Source organism: Ischnura elegans, chromosome 9 (genome assembly GCF_921293095.1).
Source record: "Ischnura elegans chromosome 9, ioIscEleg1.1, whole genome shotgun sequence".
Classification (NCBI taxonomy): Eukaryota; Metazoa; Arthropoda; class Insecta; order Odonata; family Coenagrionidae; genus Ischnura; species Ischnura elegans.
Window position 1 is genome coordinate 106793016 of NC_060254.1, and position 21906 is coordinate 106814921.

The 21906-nt window shown below is 37.5% G+C and overlaps 1 protein-coding gene across 1 annotated transcript; it reads left to right on the top strand.

The window, feature by feature from the left end:
- The first annotated feature begins 1322 nt into the window (after positions 1 to 1322).
- On the top strand, positions 1323 to 11702 carry LOC124165394 (neuralized-like protein 4). The gene is made up of 6 exons (XM_046542786.1): positions 1323 to 1621; positions 2553 to 2664; positions 4451 to 4552; positions 6395 to 6583; positions 8331 to 8424; positions 11014 to 11702. Exons 1-6 carry the CDS (start codon positions 1489 to 1491, stop codon positions 11170 to 11172), a joined length of 789 nt encoding a protein of 262 aa, XP_046398742.1. The 5' UTR covers positions 1323 to 1488; the 3' UTR covers positions 11173 to 11702.
- Positions 11703 to 21906: the final 10204 nt, after the last annotated feature.

The following is a 21906-nucleotide window of genomic DNA, read 5'->3' on the forward strand; positions in this document are numbered from 1 at the left end:
GCAGAAATGATGCGAGCCACCATTTTATTTCACTCATGTTGGCACGGGTGATCTGAAGATGATGAAAACTTTGCTAAAATCGTTTACTGTGAGGCATTATTAGGGAAACGTAGCATGCTGTCGTTTTGGTAAGTAAGAGTTGCACCAGACCAAGCCTAGAAGCACTTTCTCCATTAACTCAATTTTAACGACAATATTCACTTCTAGACAATCTAGAGTTATGCCATTTAATAAAATAAATGACAAAATAAATAGTTTAGGAAACTTTAAATCAATAGTTTAGGACACAGTTTAGTTCAGAATTCAGTGCAAATAATCATTTACACTAAATTCTGAGACCGATTATCAAATTTGTCTTTAACAATGAACAACTATCCGAGGACATTCTAGGATGCTATCGTAATGCTAAATTTTGGTTTGACAACTTTATAATGCAAGGGACTGCTAATAGGGTAGTTTTCTTCATCAAAGAAAACGAAAGGCATTGATTGCGATTCGATACCCACCATTAGTGTATTCATAATATACATATTATTTGGTTTTAGAAATCCCAGTTTAGACGAATGGCAATGGTCAATTTTAACCTCATTTGAAAAAGGCCAGATTGGCGCCCATGCGATTCCACTCCACGTGAAGTCACAGGGACCTAGCTTCTATACGATTAGGTAGGAGTTTTACATCGTATGAGATTACCAATGCATGCATGGGGCACAGAGCTCGGGGAAACATGTCTTAATAATCACCTTTTAAAACTGCCGAAGGTCGGAAAGTTTCCTTCGTTTGATAAGGTATTAATAATCCTTATTTAAGCCAAGAGCTACCAGCTAGCAGGGTACTTAGCTACCTGCTAGCAGCCTTCGTCGTATCAGCGCTCAAAGCCTCGCCCCAAGGTCACCTCACTTGCGGCAGCGGGAACGAGAACGACGTCACACGGAGTTTTTCCAGCATTCATACTTAGCCGTCGCGTTTTCGCGCGCTTGAAAATTTTCACTTTTCATTTAATCGCGAAAAATAGGTATCGTAATTTAAAAATCTTAAATGTGTTAAATGCGTACTCCAGGAGTAATAATCCTTCGATTTAGGCAGTAAAAAAATAATAGGAAACCACCCTATTGTAACCAATTGGAGATTTTCTTTCGCTGGAAAATTCACCAGGACAACTTGATTACATTTATTCACAACGGATATTTATGGTGACAGTGCATTTTTATACAGAAGTATCGTGACTCTTCATCATGAATAAATCCGCTCTCATTTGTGGCTTATCTCCGCTTATCTTATCTTCCTTTCTTTCACTTGATAACTCATAATATTCGTAAGCAATGAGTCTTCAGCTATCTCTTAAAATATAGCCTCGTTTCAAAACCCGCCCTTCCCTCCAAAATTGTTTTAGTTTCCATGAGTTTCAGCCTTAGATCACACCAAATCATCAAATTCCTTGCCTCCGACTGGCAAAACTTCTCTCTGCTAATTTGAAGAACTGGGAGAATGCGGTACCTGGCGTGGATTATCACAGCCACAATCATTTGTGGCTTTGATGCTGCACCGCTTCAAAAAGATTTTGGTACAGAAGATAAAGAAATATTTCCTAAGTTATACGATGTGCAAAAGTATACAAAAGGTAAGCATCATCATGTATTTTGATCTATTATCAAAATTATTTGTCCAAGTGATATTTCGTTTGCGGCACGCCACCGATGCATATTTATTTTTTCCTGGAAATTAGTATAAAAATTCCTCGTAGCACTGATAGAAAACCTCCTCGAAAAGGGCCTCGAAATTAGTAGATATTAGGCTGCATTAATATTATTAATTATCACTTAAAAAGATATAACATACAAAACACAGGATAGATGTACATAAGTAAACGCTGCAGTACACAGATTCAAAAACGAAGCAAGATGTCCCGCAGTAACTTATGATGTTTAAAATTGAATACCGCTTGGATCTCAAATGATAATATTTCGCTTAATTTGATGCTGAAATTGCATTTAAGTGCATAATGAGTGGAAGAGTTTATTTACGCGATGGAATTCAAGATATTACATTTATTTTTTATATATAATATTTAATCGGAAATAATAAAATAATTTTCTCATGACTGCTCAACTTCCTCGTGGCCCAAAGGACTGTAAACTTCTTTTAAGTAACTAACGATCATAGTCTTCTTGGTATTTCAGCAAGCGATGAAATAATTTTTTCCTTGTCACCAAGTTACGATTTCTTTGCTAACCAAAAATGCATTATTATCACTTACAAGGAATCTAAATATTTATTTCTCTGAATAAAGTCATCCAAAAGTTGTTCTACTGATAAATTACTGCGGACCTCCTGGATCGTGTGCCAAAGGTACAAATGAGTTACAAGATATAATAATGAGTAAGCAAATAGTTTCTTCACCCGACCATTATCTTATTCACATGCTTCCGAGTCGATTTATTGCAAAACCAGAATAATTACCTTTTTATGCAATTAACAGAAATGTAGAAATATAATGTAAATAAGCAGAGATCGCTAAAATTTCTTTTCATCAGAGAAATCATTTCTTTCAGAGAATTTAGACCGTCATGACGTTGCTCCTATCACTGCATTGAAAAGTTTTCCCAAAACTGAGCTAGCAGCAAAAGTAGAACACCAGCTAATCGACCTGAGTGAACAAGCTCAGTAAGTAAACACACTCTACTTTATATTAAAGAAAGACACCTTATTATTCTAAAACTATTAAAATAAAATTACGTACACTCCTATAAAATTTTATGCAACGATTTTTGCACGAGATAAACTATGCAAAGTCAATGATTCCGGCAAATCCACACTTATTATTGAATTAAAAATAATAGGGTGGTTTCCTATTATTTTCTTATTGCTTTAATCGAAAGATTATTACACATGGAGTGCGCATTTCACACATTCAAGATTTTTAAATGACGATACCTTTTTTTCGCGATTAAACGAAAAGTGAAATATTTCAAGCGCGCGAATACGCGACGGCTAAGTAGGAATGATGGGAAAGGTCAGTGTGACGTCAGTCTGGTTCCAGCTTTCGGCGTGTGAGGTGACCTTGGGGCGAGGCTTGAGCGCTGATACGACGCAGGTTGCTAGCAGGTAGCAGAGTGCCCTGCTAGCAGGTAGTGCTTGGTTTGAATAAGGATTATTATTCCCCTATCAAACGAAGGAAACTTTCCGAACGTAGGTATTTTTAATGTGTGATTATTAAGAGATGTTTCCCTGAGCTCTGTGCCGCATGCATGCATTGGTAATCTCATTGTCAGACAATAAAAAACTCCTATCTACTCGTACAGAAACTAGGTCCCTGTGACGTCACGCGGAGTGGAATCGCATGGGCGCCAATCTGGTCTTTTTCAAATGAGGTTAAAATTGACCGTTGCCATTTGTCTAAAATGGGATTTCTAAACCAAATAATTTGTATATTATGAATACACTAATGGTGGGTAACGAATCGCAGTCAAGGCATTTCGTTTTCTTTGATGAAGGACACTACCGTATTCACCCCTTCGTCATAAATTTACAATATTTATAATATCTCTATCGCCAGTGAAACAGATTTATGAAGTGGTGCACTACATGAAATCAAGTGCAAATAACTTTTAATAAGTATTACAAGTACGTGGATTTATTCGAAGGTCATTACTTCACCGTGAAGATTCTTTAATTTTATCGACAAAAATATTTTTCAAAACTTACGATTCTTCGCTAAAACATCATTATTTGGGCTCGTTGCGCGTGCTGGCCACAAACACTACCAAAACTATTTTTCATATTCTCTTTCATTCGTTCGTGCCTCAAGCATTATTCGCTATTTCTTTATTAATTGAAGTATTCAGAAAATCACAATTTTTATCGAAAAATATTCAGACCAAAATGAGGACACCCAGGTGGTATGAAATACAAGAGGCGTTGATTTAAACTAAGAGATTTTAGTATTGAATAGCTGTAGCTTCCAGAGATTAGATTCTGGTTAAATTACTTGATAATTTTTGAAAAATTGTTTTAAACTCACTGCCGGCCTCGGTGTCTGTGAGTTAAGCGTCGCAGCTTTCACACCAAGAGGCTGCACTTTTGCCAGGGAAGGTTATTTACCGCTTACGACGATATTACGTGGGAATGGATGCATATGCTATTCACCAAGGTACTCGAATGCTAGCGGATTAAGGGGAGGAGATTAAGGCTTCCTTCACGCCCGTAATTTCTTTAAAAAATGGCAATCTTAAAGATGACTCTCCTATTGACATTTCTAAGGTCTCTAGCTTACCATTAGGTTTAGAGATAATTGACTTAAAATCCAAAAGCCACTATTTTCAGCTGAGACGCAATATCGCCTAGTGCCTAAAGAGGTATTACCTGCCACCAAGGCGCCTCAGAAAGTAACGAACCGCCGATCTCGAAAATGCAACGACCTCATTCCACCCCTGATATTATCTTTTCACAGGACGAAGATCGCAGATGGAGATTCGGATTTTCTTCGCTTCAGCGAGAAGCGAGGACGGATGGTGACTCTGTCTGGGAACGGACGAACAGCCACAAGAGTGAAGTAGGTACTCTCCACAATCCATCTATTACATCCAAATATTTAAATGATTGGAGTTGGAATTCCTTTCTGGGACAATTACTGATTCATTATATGACGAGCGTGCTGCGCCCGCTCCCAGCGGGCTTCCCCCGCTCTTTTCAATGCAGGTCCACAGAGGGATAGGCGCGTTTCTAATTTAAAAATGTAGAAAAAAAAGGCAGGGTCTTATGTACAAATTTAATTGGAATATTCATGTACAAATTTAGGTCAGAGGACCTCTTTAAACACAACATTGGAAGTGATTACACTATCCTCTGTTAAACGCACATGATGACTCATGCTTACGTATCAACAGGAGACCTGAATGTGGAATCGGCCGCATTTTGATAAAAGTTATTTAAAGAATGCGAGATATTGTTGCAAATGAACAAATGTATCAGTTTGTGAGCCGTTAACGTCAGGAATATTAAACGTTTTTTTAATTATTTAAAAACCAATTTTAGGAACCAATAGCAATATTTAGGAGGTAAGATATGCCGTCGCATGTTCTCTGATAAATTCTGTGCATTTTGGTACCTCATTTGTAGAGTTTGGTTGCGTATAAGTTGAGAAAAAGGTATCTTTACAGTAGAAATAATATAGTAGATTGGGAGAGGCTGGAAGTGTTCCAAATCCGATTGATTATCGGCATTCGAGTACCCAGGTTGCGAATTCACGTGCCGTATCCACTGAACCGATAGCAATGCAACGCCGCGCACGCAAGCAGTTCTATCAAGGCCCGCCTGGGCCCTTGAAAAACAGATTATGACGCCTTCATTGAATGAACATTGTGGTTAATTCATTCATGTCCACTTCCTCACCTCTGTGTCAAGCATCCGTTGATGCAGCTAATCGCCTCTTATTACACTTTTTGGTCCTCAAATACATTTCTAATTTCCTCTTAGGACTTTGAATTACATTGTTCCTCTCGAAGATCTTGGGTTTCTCACCGGTTGAATAAGTTTCACTTGTATTTTGTACGCGGGTTCAGCGTCTTTTCTCCTGAATCCTTAATGCGGAATCAGTAATAGGGTGGTTTCCTATTTTTTCATTGCCTAAATTGAAAGATTATTACTCCTGGAGTACGTATTTCACGCTTTTACATTTTTAAATGACGATATATATTTCTCGCGATTAAATGAAAAGAGAAAATTTTCAAGTGCACAAAAACGCGACGGCTAAGTATGAATGCCGGGAAAACTCCGTGTGACGTCATTCTGGTTCCCGCTGCCGCAAGTGAGGTGACCTTGGGGCGAGGCTTTGAGCGCTGATACGAAGCAGGATGCTAGCAGGTAGCAGAGTACCCTGCTAGCAGGTAGCGCTTGGCTATATTAAGGATTAGGTATTAATACCTTATCAAACGAAGGAAACTTTCCGGCCATAGGCAGTTCCAATAGGTGATTATTAAGAGATGTTTCCCTGAGCTCTGTGCCTCATGCATGCATTGGTAATCTCAGACGATGTAAAACTCCTATCTACTCGTATAGAAACTATGTCCCTGTGATGTCACGTGGAGTGGAATCGCATGGGCGCCAATCTGGCCTTTTTCAAATGCGGTAATACTTGACCATTGCCATTCGTCTAAACTAGGATTTCTAAAACCAAATAATTTGTACATTATGAATACACTAATGGTGGGTAAGGAATTTCAATCAATGCCTTTCGTTTTCTTTGATGAAGGAAACTACCGTATTTTAAAACGGAACTTGCGAAAAGTTGGCATACTTTACGAACCTCACTGCTGTGATGTGTACCTAACACTCTGAGAGTAGTCAAGAGTACATATAGCTGAAAACTCTTTCTTTTTCGTCTCTTTGAACGCAGCGAATTTGGTGAGCCCAAGGTGTTTGCAATCACATACACAACGCGTCCACTCGAGGACGATGAGCTCTTCGAGATCAGAATATTGGAAGAGGATGCCGAGGCGGGAGACAACTACAATTTGACCATCGGATTGACCACAGCGAATCCAGAACAAATAGAACACCTTCCAATGATTGCTCTCTACATCAAGTGAGTAAAATATTTAATGCCTGACCTGGAATCAATTTGACCGTGGAAACAGCTATTATGATCGATGTGTAGAGATGCGAGAAAATCGCTGATGCGCTAAATGCGTTATAGATGCGATGCGCGCAAATAAATGCGACAAAGATGCGATGACTGGAATTTTATGATATTTTTACGCAAATTTGGCTTTTCGACGGCAAAATACGTACATTTTGTGCCGAGCGCAGTTTAAATGCTCCGGCGACACTCACCGCTTAAAGCATGTGAGCGACTGGCCAGCTGCTAGTTGGCTGGGACTCTACGTGGCCGCGAACTACAAGTCGGAGCGGGCAAGCTACACCTCCGCCACTTTCTGTCTTATTCCTTAATTTATTATTGTTCTACAACACGATTATTTAAAATATTCTGTATTTTGTCATATAATTGTGTTTCACTACATTTCATCGTCATCTACCTCATTATGAAAATAAAAAATAGACGCTACAAAAAGCGATAAACTGTTATTGAAAGTGCGATAAAATAAAAATGAAAGTGCGATTTTCACGCATCTCTATTGATGTGTATTGGTAAGCTGAATTTAAAAAAATGTCAGTCAGATGACGGGTTGGTACACGCAGATATCATGAACCAGGGATGGCATTGAGTGGCTGCTCGTAACAAAAAGCCATCATTCAATTGCTAGTAATTAATAAGCGTCCAATCAGTAGGGTGAAAGTTCAGAAAGTAACCAGGATCAAAACTAGGGGGCGGGGGGCAAGCCATGGCTGTTCAAGTTGTAGGCAACATTTGACCCTTAACAGATGACGTGCGGTCTGAGAGACCGCTGCGTTTCTAAAATTATGAATATTTTCAAAATTAGTATTTTAAAATATCTATAATCCTCGTGAGTGTCATGATTTTGTATAAAAAGGGCATAGCGCACTTAAAATTTAGCGTTCTTTTTATTTATTTCCGAAATTTTGCTACCGAATTTGGTTAGCGGTCTGTGAGACCTCACGTCACAAAATTTGAAAAACCATTAAACGTAATTCTTGTAGAAATGACTCAAAAAGCTTTTAAAAAATTTCCTAGTGATTTTTCAAGAATGATAATAATTAATAGTTTGCAAGGAAGCGTTTTTAGTGGTATTACGTGGGTGATTAAGTACTTAATTTAAAATAGTACGATAATAATAACGACTCAAGTGTTTTTTATATCAGTTTTTTGATCCTCTTTCAAATAACAATTTTTACTGAAAAATTGGGTTCGTATTGGGAATGCATAATATTAAATATAAGTTTTAGAATAGTTAAGCAGTCAAAGAAAGATTAAACTAAGCAATAAACATGGATTTGCAACGTTTTACGAATTTTTGTTTTATTGCGGTTTCCCGAACAGCACGTCACTGGTAGTGTAAGAAGAATTGCACGTCACTGGTTAAGGGTTAAGTAGCTGTTATTTAGTAATTGTTGAGCTGTTGTGGTTTAGTGTTAAGCATGAAAAACCAAAATTTTAAGGAAACTGTAATAGCTCTTTATTAGTTTTTAAAATTATTTGCTTGAAAAAATATTATTTTCCTTAAGGATATTTATGATTTTTGCTTCTAGGGCGGGGGGGGGGGGGCAGGAGGGGGCAACTGCCCCCTCCTACCCCTCGCTGGGTGCGCCCATGCATCTATCTGAGCTGTACATAAAATAAAAGGCGTGGTGCTCATCCGATATCTTTCCCGTGGATGCATTCCATAATTAAGGGCGTTTATTTCGCATTTCAGCTCCCCTGGTTGGTTTCTCTACGGAACGGAAGGAAGGCAATGCAACGGAGAATGCAGACGCATTCACGGCGTCAACCTCCCAAGGAGAGGCAAGGTCAGTGAAAAAGTACATAAAGTGAAGAATGATCGTAGGCTTTCCCCACTTCAATCGAATTTTAATTGGCTTCCAAAAATGTCCGCGGCGCGGTGATAAGTGCAATGCACTTTTTTTCTATATTTTGCATTATAATATTTATAATTGCGAGAAATAGCATTGGAGAGTTATGAATTTCATAGATCATACAATCATGACTATAAACTTTGGTTGAAAGCCCTAATTTCTACTTATTTTCCCGTGAAACTCGGATCAGTTTGTCCGTCAGCGACGCGAGTGGCGACTTTTGTAAACCCATTTAAAAGCGCGGTGGGTGACAACAGATTTAATTGGCCGAATTGAGACTGACCCTCTTTTGTAAAATTCGTGGCATTCTGTTATACATTTGGCGCCATTTTGCAATATGTACTTTGATCCTACAGAGCACGAACGGGCCACAGCGCAACCCACTATGCTAGCAAGTATGATCCCATCGCAGCTGCACCGAGGCTCATTACACAATAAAGATGGTAGGGACTGAAACTGTTGAGGAGAGGACTTCCATGAAGCCATTATCTGTTGAGAGCCTCGTCGGTTATTTTGGAACTACAATTTGTTTAATTCCTGCCGTCGCAGAGTTGGGCACAGTAAAAGGTGGTCATAATAGGGTGGTTTCCTTCATCAAATAAAACAAAAGGCATTGATTGCGATTCGTTACTCACATTTAGTGTATTCATAACATAAAAATTATTTGGTTTTAGAAATCCCAGTTTAGACGAATGGCAATGGTCAATTTTAACCTCATTTGAAAAAGGCCAGATTGGCGCCCATGCGATGCCACTCCAAGTGACGTCACAGGGACCTAGTTTCTATTCGAGTAGATAGGGGTTTTTCATCGTCTGAGATTACCAATGCATGCATGAGGCACAGACTTCAGGGAAAAATCTTTTAATAATCACCTATTGAAACTGCCTATGGTCGGAAAGTTTCCTTCGTTTGATAAGGTTGTAATAATCCATATTTAAGCCATGCGCTACCAGCTAGCAGGGTACTCTGCTACCTGCTAGCATCATGCGTCGTATCATCGCTCAAAGCCTCGCCCCAAGGTCACCTCACTTGCGGCAGCGGGAACCAGAACGACGTCACACGGAGTTTTCGCGGCATTCATACTTATCCGTCGCGTTTTCGCGCTCTTCAAAATTTTCACTTTTCATTTAATCGCGAAAAATTGATACCGTCATTTAAAAATCTAAAAGCGTGAAATACGTACTCCAGGAGTAATAATCTTTCGATCTAGGCAATAAAAAAATAATAGGAAACCACCCTATTCCTGCCGTCGCATAGTTTGGCCAAATGCTTTAAAGGTGGTCATAGTTATTAAATATCATGTATTCTGTTTGAAATTTGGTATATAACAGTTTTCGAGGTCGCGAATTCCGAATATGATATTGAAATGTAAATAAAAATTATATTTTGCCCAAAAAATGTAATTTTGGCAAAAATAAGACAGTAGTTGTTAATTATGTCCAGTAAAAAGGGGGGAATATTTTTAATGGTATTATATTACGAATATGAAACTGATTTTTAAAATTATTCTTTTCTAAAATACATTGCAAAGCTTTAAGGCAATGGATTATTAATTTTATGAATTATTTTAAATAAATTGCATCATTTTATGCCTATTTTTAAGTTTTAAACATTCAAAAAGAATAAATTTCCGATATTGTTCCATGTATCTTAACGCATACGCTATACGCATGTTACATGTACATACTTATGCCTTAAAAATAAATACTGGAACATATTAAGGTAGCCAAGAAATTTACATAAAACATTATTGCATACCAGTCAATCTGCGTAGAATAGGAACAGGCCCGCGAAAACTCGCTTCGAAAAACAAAAACTATACAAAAGCGCTGCTGGGCACTGCTTTATAACGTAATGATGTTCGAATTTTTGTTTTTTAATAAAAAATGTGTAATGTACTGGTTAATATTTATTTTAACAATGATTTTAATGTTATATTAAAAATAGCGTTTCAAATCTATTGGCATTGCTGCATCGATGCTTCTTCTTAAATTTAAAATTGAGCCAATTTCGTAGATGTGGAGCAGTCTTGAAGATCGGAATATTTCGAAGCGAGAGGGAGGTCTATGCATCTCAGCAGCGCACCTGTCACTTTGCCAGTGATTTATACGAAGATGTGCATACTTACTTGATTTTCAAATTAATATCTCAGCGGATCAAATAAATGTCTTCCAACCATGATTTGAAAAATCAAAACCCAGAACGTTTATATTTCTAATTATGACCACCTTTTATAGATTTGGCCCCACTGTGCGTCGCATCGAGACCTAGGAATAATGAGTATGAAGAGAAATGAAGCTGCATTTTTAACGATAGCGATTGTGGCGCCACTGGTGGAAAACATTTTTAGCCCAACATAACATACGGACGCAGGTTACATGCGGAATGATTCGGGTTAATGGGGCAGCCGCTTAGTTGGAACAACGTGTATCGGTCCAGACATATCCCAATCCACCGCAATGTACCGCATTTGCTAAGTTTCAAAATCGAATTTTTACTAATACGAAACCAATTTTTTTACAGGTGAACGACACGTTAGGAGTGATGAGGAAATCTTCTGGGGACATCAACTTTTATTTCAATAAAAAGTTTATAGGCTCCATTACGACACTGTTTCCAGGAGAAGTATATGGTGTGGTAGATTTGCGAAATAATGTTGACAAAATCAAAATAACATCGTAAATTTAAGCAGAACGCCGAAATTTTGAAAATGCAAAACAAATTCAAGGAAGGAGGGCGTTGCTATGGGAACCATGCAGCTGCTGCGGTTGGAATGGTTGAAATAGCCACGCTGAAGCCAAGGCAACGACGTAAACAAACTAATGCAGTCAAATGAAATGCCCTTGGTTTATGCGCATTAAAAACAAATATTGAAATCCTAAAAAAACCTTCATTAAAAATGGCTAGTAAGTGATTTAGCGTGGATAGCAAACTTCAATTATAAAAAAATACATATCGCCACAAAAGTGCTCTGGAAAGGTTGATTGAACTGGTGCAGGTATTACTTGTATGCTATACCATTGGGCATTGACCGGGTAGAAGTGGATACTTTTAAAAGAGGCTTAAATTATGAAAATGTTGTAAAAATAATGTCTTTGTGTCATTGAAAATATAGGTAATGTAACTATTCAACGTCCAGGATAGAAAGATTTTCAGCAAGGATCGTATTGTTGTTCAAATATTCTATAATTTTAAATAAACAAAAGAAAGTACAGTGGTTTTTCACAAAATATTTCCAAAATCACTTTATCCTACCCTTTTAAACCTGATTATACTTATCTAATTTTGACAAACCGCAAAGAGTGTTTTAATGAATTTGCCTACTTGCCACATACACATCCCCTTTGGCTGGGAAATGCCAGGTCGGTATGAAAAGAGAATGAACTGAACTCGAGCGATAGGAATTGAGGAGTATATTTCTCGCAGTTTTAGGCATTAGCATCAGTAACTTTGGAAACATACTAAAAGAAACATTGTACGATCCTAAAAATAAACAATAATCGTCAGTCCACATATTATTATAATCCTAAGTCCGTCTATTAAAAGAATGTTCAATGGAGTGGAAATGGAAAACCGTGGCTCAAAAAGGCAGGCTCAAAAATGGCTAAAATTCTACATGCTGGGAAAGGAATATTAAAAACCACTTCTTATTCCAGAAAGATGCTCTTAAAAAATTATCTTCATTTCGTGCACGTGTGATTCTTCAGTTGTTGAAAACCCCTGATATATACAAGGCCAATGTGCTGTTTTAAGTGATATGGGTATAAAAATAAAATAAAAAATAAGTAAGATAAATAACGGTACCTCTATGGAACTTATTTCAAATAATAAGTGAATGTATTAGAGTTATATATTACCGGGACACGTCACATTGAGCTTGATATGGTTCTCACACCACAAAAATATAATGTATAAATATATAGAACTGTATGAAAGTTTTCAAATTAATTGAATGATAAGGTTTTGGCACTTTTGTAAAATCTCTTTTCCACGCAATCATACCATAGCCCATCCACTTAAGGAGCACGCATTTTGCGCAGCGAATACCAAAACTTTTCATTAAAAAATGTAAATCATGATAATGATTTCTATAAGGTGATAAAATTCTCTTTATACCTTAAGTTTCATAATAAAAGTGAAATCGGGCGACGTCACCGTATCACATGAGTTATGGTCACCTTATCGATGGCGTTATTGAAGGCAAAACTCGTCGGTTGCGGGAAAATGGCGCTGCATTCGGCTCAAATCGCACGAATATAAAATGTAGACGTCGCCGTTGATTCTCACGTGCACTCGTGTCACACCCATCCCGTGGCACATTCGTGCCTTGTTACCATCGGACAATGAAAATACGGAAATTATAACTTGGAAAACATCTGCACGAGATATTTATTATTATATTTTACAAAAATACTATTTGCATTATTAAAATGGCAAAGTATTTTACTTTTCGAAGTAACTAGAAAGCACTGCCCTCTTTCAACAATAGGGTAGTTTCCTTCATCAAAGAAAAAGAAAGGTATTGATTGCGATTCATTACCCACCATTAGTGTATTCATAATGTAAAAATTATTTAGTTTTAGAAATCCCAGTTTATACGAATGTTAATGGTCAATTTTATCCTCATTTGAAAAAGGCCAGATTGGCGCCCATGCGATACCACTCCACGTGACGTCACAGGGACCTAGTTTCTATACGAGTAGATAGGAGTTTTACATCGTCTGAGATTACCAATGCATGCATGAGGCACAGAGCTCAGGGAAACATCTCTTAATTATCACGGTAATCACCTATTAAAATTGCCTAAGGTTGGAAAGTTTCCCCACTCTAGCTAGCTGGGTACCTTGCGCAACCGCCATGCTCGGCAGCAAGTAGCCTGCATCGTAGCGGCGCTCATAGCCTCGCACCCAGGTGGCCTCACACAGCGGCAGCTGGAACCAGAATGACGTCACACGGCTTCTCCCAATATTCATACTTAGCCGTTGCGTTTTCCCTCGCTTGAAAATGCTCACTTTTCAATTAATCGCGAAAAATAGATATCGTCATTTAAACATCTAAATGCGTGAAATACGTACTCCAGGAGTAATAATCTTTCGATTTAGGCAATACAAAAATAGGAAACTACCCTATTTCTGACCAACAGCAAGTTAATTGAACATCGTGTGTGGGACACGTGCCGTATTTGACGCCGCTAAAAAGGAAAAGTAGATGCGAGTGCTCGAGGAAAGAATGACAAAACGTTTTAGAGTAGTCGAAACAATAAAGTAACTCTTAGGAAAAATGAAAGCAATAAAAGAGCACTATTTTTATAAAAAGTAATAGGTAACCAATTTACAATAGGGTTGTTCACCGTATTTTTTTTATTTAAGAAATTGAAAGATCGTGCTTCAGAAGGAGCAATGACAATTATATCACGCTATTTTCTTCATTGTACATGTTTAGAGAAGGCTTTAAACAGTGACAAATTTTACGTTACGCCAAAAAGCCCTACTTCCATCTTGAATTGATGTGTGACGTCACAAGCCTGTAGATGCCCTACTGCAGTGTTTGAAGTGGCTCAGCAGGGTTATTCCAATTTTTTTTTAAGATCTCCAGCGTCTGCCGCCAGATCAGTGTTTAAATAAAATACAAATTTATCCTTTAATAAGAGTAATAATAAGCAAAATTACCCTTACTTGTACATATTTATTGCTCATCATATCACAAATAGCACTACAACGCACACATTTTACGAGCTGTCTTTTTGATACGTATAATCAGTATATTCCAAATCAACTGATTCAATAAAAAATTTGGCTCACAATAAATATAAAACACTATTATGTAACACTAATAAAACATGACAATCGGTTTTCCAATCACTCTGCACACACAAAAGAATTTGCACTCGTTGAAGTTCGAAAGGATTCTCCACACCCCACTTACCACTCATCACTAACGACTTAGAATCAGTTTACGTTATTTTACATTGACATTACGAAGACAATGAAATGAATAGGCTGAAACAAATTATTAAACTAGCTAAAGCAGTTATTGTAACATCAAAAAACTTCGAATTTCACTTTCACTATTACCGTAGCCAAAATATGACCAAAACAAACAACAGCGCATCGAAATTCGTGAAATGTAAACACTGACGAATGCTCCAAATGAATTGGCAACAGGTATTAAAATCAAACAGAACTTAGAGGCGAACAAACGAATGAAAATTAATATACGTTCGATGTATCCTCTAAGTACAACTAGCTCAAATATGAAACATATCCTTCGCAATAGTTAGATACCTTAGATCGAAATGTATAGGGTTGATTGAACCAGCATGGAAGAAATAAATAATTTCGTCGAAGATGTTACATTCACAACTCACTTCACTTGTCGCTTCACTCTTTACTTCATCGTCTATATGCAATCAATTCACTCAGGGGTACATTAAGGGCACAAATTTTGTTCACTTGCACTAGCGGCAAAATGAAAGTTCACTGCACGTAGGTAGTTTCCTTGCAAATGCAGCTATACAAAACTTTCAATTCCTGTCAACAATTACACTACATACGTTGCCTGCCTAACTTGAAGAATGGATTTTATGTCGCCTTGATCCATCCGGAAGCTTCATGCACAACATAGGCCATTTCAAAATAAGGAATAACCTTGGCAAATGTCCAGTCGGCATGCAGAGTGCTCAGCTTAGCATCGAGCGATCGAGGTTACAGGCCAGCCGTACAGGCTTGTTTCGTCATCACCTCTATTTCAAGATGGCCGACCGTTGTTGGCGGCGTTTAAAATTGTTCAAATTTTGATTGCTAATAATTCCATCATTACTTTTTCAACGCATCTGTCATTCATCCCAATCAAAATGAAATTACATCAGAAGTGATATACATTCGTTTTTTAGACCGTTCTGATAGGCTTGAACAACCCTATTAGTGAGACCGTTTGGTCCGTCTAAACCCATAATACCAATGAGTATCCTAAAATAAACCATTCATTCGCGGGCCTGTATGTAGAAGTATTCATCGTGATACTTGTACCAACAGGATATCTCATTACGATCTTTTGAGTGCACAGAAAATCACTTAATTATCAAGGTATGGTACTTAGGGATTGCGACCGATAGCTGAGGTCGTTTGCGCCTTGAGTATGCAGGAAATGGAGGACATGCTGTCCCGGCGTCGGCATTAGCCAGCTCTAAACGAAAGGCGGCAAGGGAGCACGTCTAAACGTCCCATCCGAAGGACGGAGTACTGCACTTAAATTAAACTCCGCAAACCAATGGAGCAGAGATGGATCGGGCCGAATCGGAAACTTAAACCGGGATGCACATGGAGGAAAGACAGCACAGCAAACCGATCCCCTCCTATCAACCAGAGTAAGTCCTTCATATTCGGGTACTCGAGTGCACAACTGGGCGATCATTATGCCTCGTTCACATTACGATTGTCCGAGCGATCGTCCCAACGATATTTGGCCGAACTAGCCGTGTGAATGCATGTCCTGACTGTAGTTGACGTAGTTCCGAACGTTGCCACTTTACGATGGTTACGCGCTGGGAGACCGGAAGCGGAAGGGACAAGAGGTAGACGAAAAGCTCTTGAAGCTCTATTTTTTCATGGATTTGTCCCAGGAAGGAAGAATAAGGGCGGAAGAAAAATTATTCGGTAAACACACATTGAGCACAGTAATATCTTGTCCTTGCATACATCAACAGCTTTGCTGACCGTCAATTTCCCGTTCACTTTAGATGTCAGCACTAGAGGGCAGCACAGGTTTTAACAATAGTCGTATGAATGCTCGATAGTTGAACAATCGTAATGTGGCCAATTCGAGTCGTTCCGAATAGAGTAATGCCCCGTTTACACTACGAACGTACCGACGTTGATCGCGACTACTGCACGTTTACACGTCTAAAATTTACCATCGTAACTCAGTGCTGCCCTCGTTGGGGAATTGTGTCAGATAACAACTGACGATGTGACTGCGTGGGAAAATTGAAATCTTGGAAATTAAGAAGCTAAAGAATATTAATGTTTTCATGTGCTATAGCTAAAGGTAGACCGAACTGTTGGTAAAACTTTAATGAATGCAGGATTCATTATGGGAATCGGTCCAAATTTTAACAATATTGATGCGGTAAAGACAGTAGATATGTCGCTTTGCTGCGTTCAAAATCGGAATGTATTGTTAACTGGTCACTTTATTATAATATCGACTCAATCCAGCTTGAACGTGTCCAAAATAAATTTCTCAAATTAAATAATTACGATTTAGGAATCTCACTGTCTGAGTAAAACACTTCATATATTCTTTCCCTAGTCAATTTGAAAACTCTTGCACGACAAAGGATCCTCTAACAAAGGCCTATTCCTCTACAAAATTATCAATTAATATTTATATTGTTCCTATCTCCTTTACTAGTAACTTTTAATGGATCCCGTCAAAGCTATACAAATCCTCACCTGCTATTGTTTTTAATTACCATAGAGCAAATTATGTCTTCAACTCCCAGCTATCCAGTATGATGAGGTAAAACTAAAACTAGTCATAGCAGTCCGTGAAGCCTTTAAGAATCTAGATTCTTCGAGAGAAAATGTCAAAACATTCAAGAATATTCACGCATTAAAGACATATTGCTGTTATTGTTTAACTGGAAAAGGCTTAGATTTCGGCTTGCTTCGGCACAAGTATTGATTTCTCCATGTCCACATCTAAATGTTATATTTACTTCTGGCGAATTTTATCGTGAAATCCTGTATACAATGATTTAATTGGTTAACATTTTGTGCATGTTTGTTATTTTCTATCATCTGTGCAGTATAATTTAAGGATACATATTATGTGTTAACCTGTAAATAAAGAAATGCATAAAACTGGAATAGTATAGAATATCCGATATCATTTGGTAAATAGAACATCAGAAAAAACTTTCCCCTCACGTCCTTCCATCACTTGCTCAATAATGTCTTCAATCGTTGCCATGTATCTTAGATATATTTTTGTTATTTATGAAATATCAATTATTGTATCAATATTTCAACGGCGCGAAAGAATCGTATATGCATCGATCTTCATTTCCTAACTCTTTTTTCTTGGCACACTAGCGCTAACCATCGTAAGTTCGGCAGTGTTAGGTACTAAGACCTACGATGGTAACTCTGCGCGTTTACACGACGTTTTGAGGTTACGCGCGTACGGATCAACGTCGCGACGATCGTTGTGTAAACGGGACTAAGAGTCAACCGTCCGGTATAACCGACGGCAGCGCCAAAATGGATAATTAAAGAACTACGTGCAAATATGCAGGGAAACCACACAAACAATAATAAAGCAATGGCGGGGAACGGACGAAAGGTTATAGAGGAATAAGAAAACATTTCATTGAATGTAACATGTTAATGAAGATATTGTATGTAGGGACATGAAGTACATTTCCATTACAATCTGAATGAAAGAGTTAAATTTTTAGATTCGCTCAACTATAAACAAATACGTAATTCCTCATTAATGCAATGAAGATAAATCGACAGAGTCAACATATTCGGTAAAGACTTACCTATGCCAGGAAAGGCGAGAATGAAATGATGGCTCGTCACCCACTTTGCTACCAAGTATCAATTTGTGAATCGAAGCGCGTGTGGGCGAAGTCACCCCATTCTACGGTACATACATTCCTACAGCCAGAAGGAGTTTTTCTCGAAGTTGAGATGTTCCGAATAATTTTCTTCACTATCGGCAGGCGAGTTTATTTTCTTTGTAGAAAATTTCTGCAACTATATATTCCTTAGATGAGCTTGCCAGATCTATGATTCGAATTTGAAAGTCTCCGACAACAGATTCATCGGTCGTTTCCACTCGTGCGCACGGTCAAGCAGCACAAAGGTGAAGCGCAGGTATCTGTTTTGCTGGCCTGCTGTATGAAGTTGGAGCTCTGTACAATTACGAGCAAAAATTGTTGAAGATTTCCTCTGACGACACATTCTAAAGTTGAAGACTTTCTCTCTGAAACGGTTGGAGTCTCATCAATCACACGTGAGCTTGGACAGTTGCATTCGTTTTGGGGTTGTATTCTTTTTTTATGTTATCAAACTGATTTCTCTTTCTTTTTGTATGTGTAGATCTAAATTTATTTGCATAGATATGCAAAATGGTTAGGTGGCTAATAAGGAAGAAGCCTCGGCTAGAAAATCATTCAAAGGAACAAGATTCGAAATCTCTTCCCGCGATTTTTTAAAGCATTAAGTAAACGTAATAAAACCATTGTTGATATCTTAGGTCATCAAATGGCAGGTAACTATGAGACTAGATGGGTAGAAAGGCATAAAGCTATTGTAACTTTTAGAGACGACTTAAATGATATTGCCAAAGCTCTCGAAAAAGTGTCAAAGTGGGATGATTATAAAACGGCAACTAAAGGAAGATGTTTATTGTTATCAATTTGTAATTGTGAATTTATTTGAACTGTATATAGCCTGAGTGATGTTTTTAGTGCAATTTATATTTTAAGCAGATATTTGCAAAATGAGACTGTAGATGTTTTTCAAGCTAAAAAAAAGTTGACCAAACTTCTGAAGTACTAAAGGATAAGCGGATGAACTCTTATAAAATTTTCTCTGGAATTTTTGTAAAGGCTAAGAAAATTATGGAGGAAATGGACATTCAAATCCACATTCCACGTGCAGCCAATCGGCAAAAAAATCGAGCAAATTACCCGGCTACCAATGATTAAGACGATAGAATCACGTATTGGGAAAAATAATCTATATTCCCATCTAAGAATACCTACGTAAATACGGATATCAAGGACAGATTTGCTGGAGAGTCAATTGAGTGCTTCAAATTGAATACACTAATCCCAGCTGTTTTCATGGAAATAAAAAATTCGGATTCGTTAGAAAGCATGCTTGAAAAAAATATGTGATAAATAAGCACCGTTATCGAAAAAAATAAAAATACAATCTTAACGGGATTAGATGATGAGATAACTTTTTTGAAAAAAAAAAAATCCGGAATTTACTGATATGAAACCAATGAAAACTGCCTTGGAGTTTTGTGTGTGCACATGATTGTATTTATAAATACTTCATAATAATCTCTATAATAACTTCTCAAAAATATTTTCCAAGATATTCAAATGAAATGCGGTAAATGATTTTACTGTCGACTTCAGTTGTATTTTCTTGATCAATCATACAGTAGTTCCTGAAATCCAAAAGTTAAATACTTATGGGTAAAATTGGAATATAATATGTTGAAGAGAAAACTTCATTTCGTCCGCTAAGCACTTTTGTCAAGGGGTATAAAATGCGAACTCGCATCACGTACCGTAGACTACCCTCTATTTATAAATGTTACGCTTATGTCTGCTTTTTCTCTCTCAATTTTTGATCTACAGGGATGGGGTTTGCTGCATTTGGTGTGGATTCTCTGTTTTCATGATTTGATCATAATTGAAACTGCATAAATAATACATGAGTCGTAAATTATATTCACAATTTTCCCATAAGTTTGCACAGCGTTTTTTTTTATTTTCTCGCCCTATTTCCCTCAACTCTCCATCGAAATCTACGATTCGAACGTCTATTCAAAGCTTGTGTCTCCCGCTTGGAACGAAAAATATACAGATAGTTTGAAATTCCACACGTAAATCAGAAATTGCTTTTACAACTTTTTCCATAAAATAACACGGGCTTTTGCAATTTTCTCGGTGTATTCGGTGCAATTCGCTCATTAACACTTTCGCTGCTAGCCATTTTGATGAAAAATATCGCTGTGAGCGGCAGTGGTTTTTCTGCATAACCAAGTAGATATGTCTCTATGGATACCGTAAAAAATAATAATAAAAATCCTATGATTGTTTTAAACAAATAAAACGAAGGACGCACCGGTGCGTCTGCCGCTCACAGCATTGCCAAAGCTATGCAACCCGTGTCACATGTGTTATGCAACCCGCTACACAAATATTTTTATCTCCCTTAATTCTCATCTAACGTTCTTAATATTCGACTGATTTTGCAAATAAATAGATGTTTTAAAAATTTGGGGTATTCGAAAGTGATAATTTTTTTAATGAAAATATAATTTTCTCGTAAAATAATTACAAACTCATAATTTACTAATGGTTTTGGGATAACTTTCAAGAATCATCCTGAAAAAAACACTAGAATGAAGAGTGCTATTTAAGTCAGCAATAAATATAAGATGTAAGAAAATATCCTAAGGCATAAAACCGTGTTTTTACGGGCAACCTGGATCGTAAGTGCTAACATATTTCCTCACTCTATTTTTGGCTCATACTCGGCACTTCTTTCTTCCTTTTCTTTTCATTTCCAAATTATGTGGTGAGTGACCATGTTTAGGGGAACTCATTGAAGGCATTACCTCAGGTTGGACATTTAGCTATGTTTATAGTATAGTTTATTAATTCATCGCGGTATTCTAACAAATGTACACGTTTCCCACTAAATCTTTGGTATAGAATGAAAGAATGAATCATTATTATCTGAATTAAGTATATTCTCAGCTTTAGGTACCAACGGCGAGTTTTTGTTTCGTAAAGATAATATGACAACAATTGATCGGTCTTGTCTTTGCCTCCAAAATGTTTATTGTAATCGTCCACCATACTGGGCTCAGTTGAAACCCTTCCCCGCCTGCCCGCAAAATCGTGTCCATACTCGGAGGAAATCATCTTCACATCTCTTCATTATCAGAATGACTGTACAGTATGTTTTCTCTGTACAGCATGTTTTTGTAGACAATGGAAAAGGTTCACGCTGTCGTAAAAGTTATCCCTGTACACAGCGTGCCCCTTATTTTTTAAATTTGCCAACAATTTATGAGTGACTTTCTCTGCGTTCCATGCTCCCCCCACTTTTTTACCCTCGGTGCCACAATATATCAAGCAATCCAAATCCAAACCGCGTGGTTCAGTGATCATGTACAATTTTATTTCATATTTGTGACGTTTGTAAGGAATGACTTGTTTTAATAGTAACTGTGGATAACGTCAACTCCATAGAACCATGGATTCGTCTAGACTCACAGCCCATTCCACGTAGTACAATTCACTCATACTTGCATAGAATGTATCATGCAAGGGTCGTATATTGTAAAATGGATCACTGGGTAAGTGTTCGCATTCAACCACATTTCTATCTTAGTGCATAGCGCGCAATATTTGCAAAAGCTATCTCGGGACATGTATATGGAAAAAACAGGGAGATAATATATTTCAGATTTTTTCCTATAATATTATAATCTACTAAGAGAAATAAAACCCATCGGAAATAGAAGGTCAAAAAAGTTTCCAATTACCTTCGACTCAAGACTTATTCCAAGACGATATTCGAATTTGGAGAAGTATTATTTCGAACCACATATTCAGCATTGATATTCGTTTCTGTTGCAACTCAAAAAACATCA

What these genes read in the sequence shown, in the direction of transcription:
- LOC124165394 (XM_046542786.1), top strand. Translation starts at nt 1,489, where the DNA reads ATGCGGTACCTGGCGTGGATTATCACAGCCACAATCATTTGTGGCTTT. An exon ending in TGTGCAAAAGTATACAAAAG is followed by an intron (nt 1,622 to 2,552) that starts GTAAGCATCATC and finishes CATTTCTTTCAG; the next exon opens with AGAATTTAGACCGTCATGAC. An exon ending in ATGATTGCTCTCTACATCAA is followed by an intron (nt 6,584 to 8,330) that starts GTGAGTAAAATA and finishes TTCGCATTTCAG; the next exon opens with CTCCCCTGGTTGGTTTCTCT.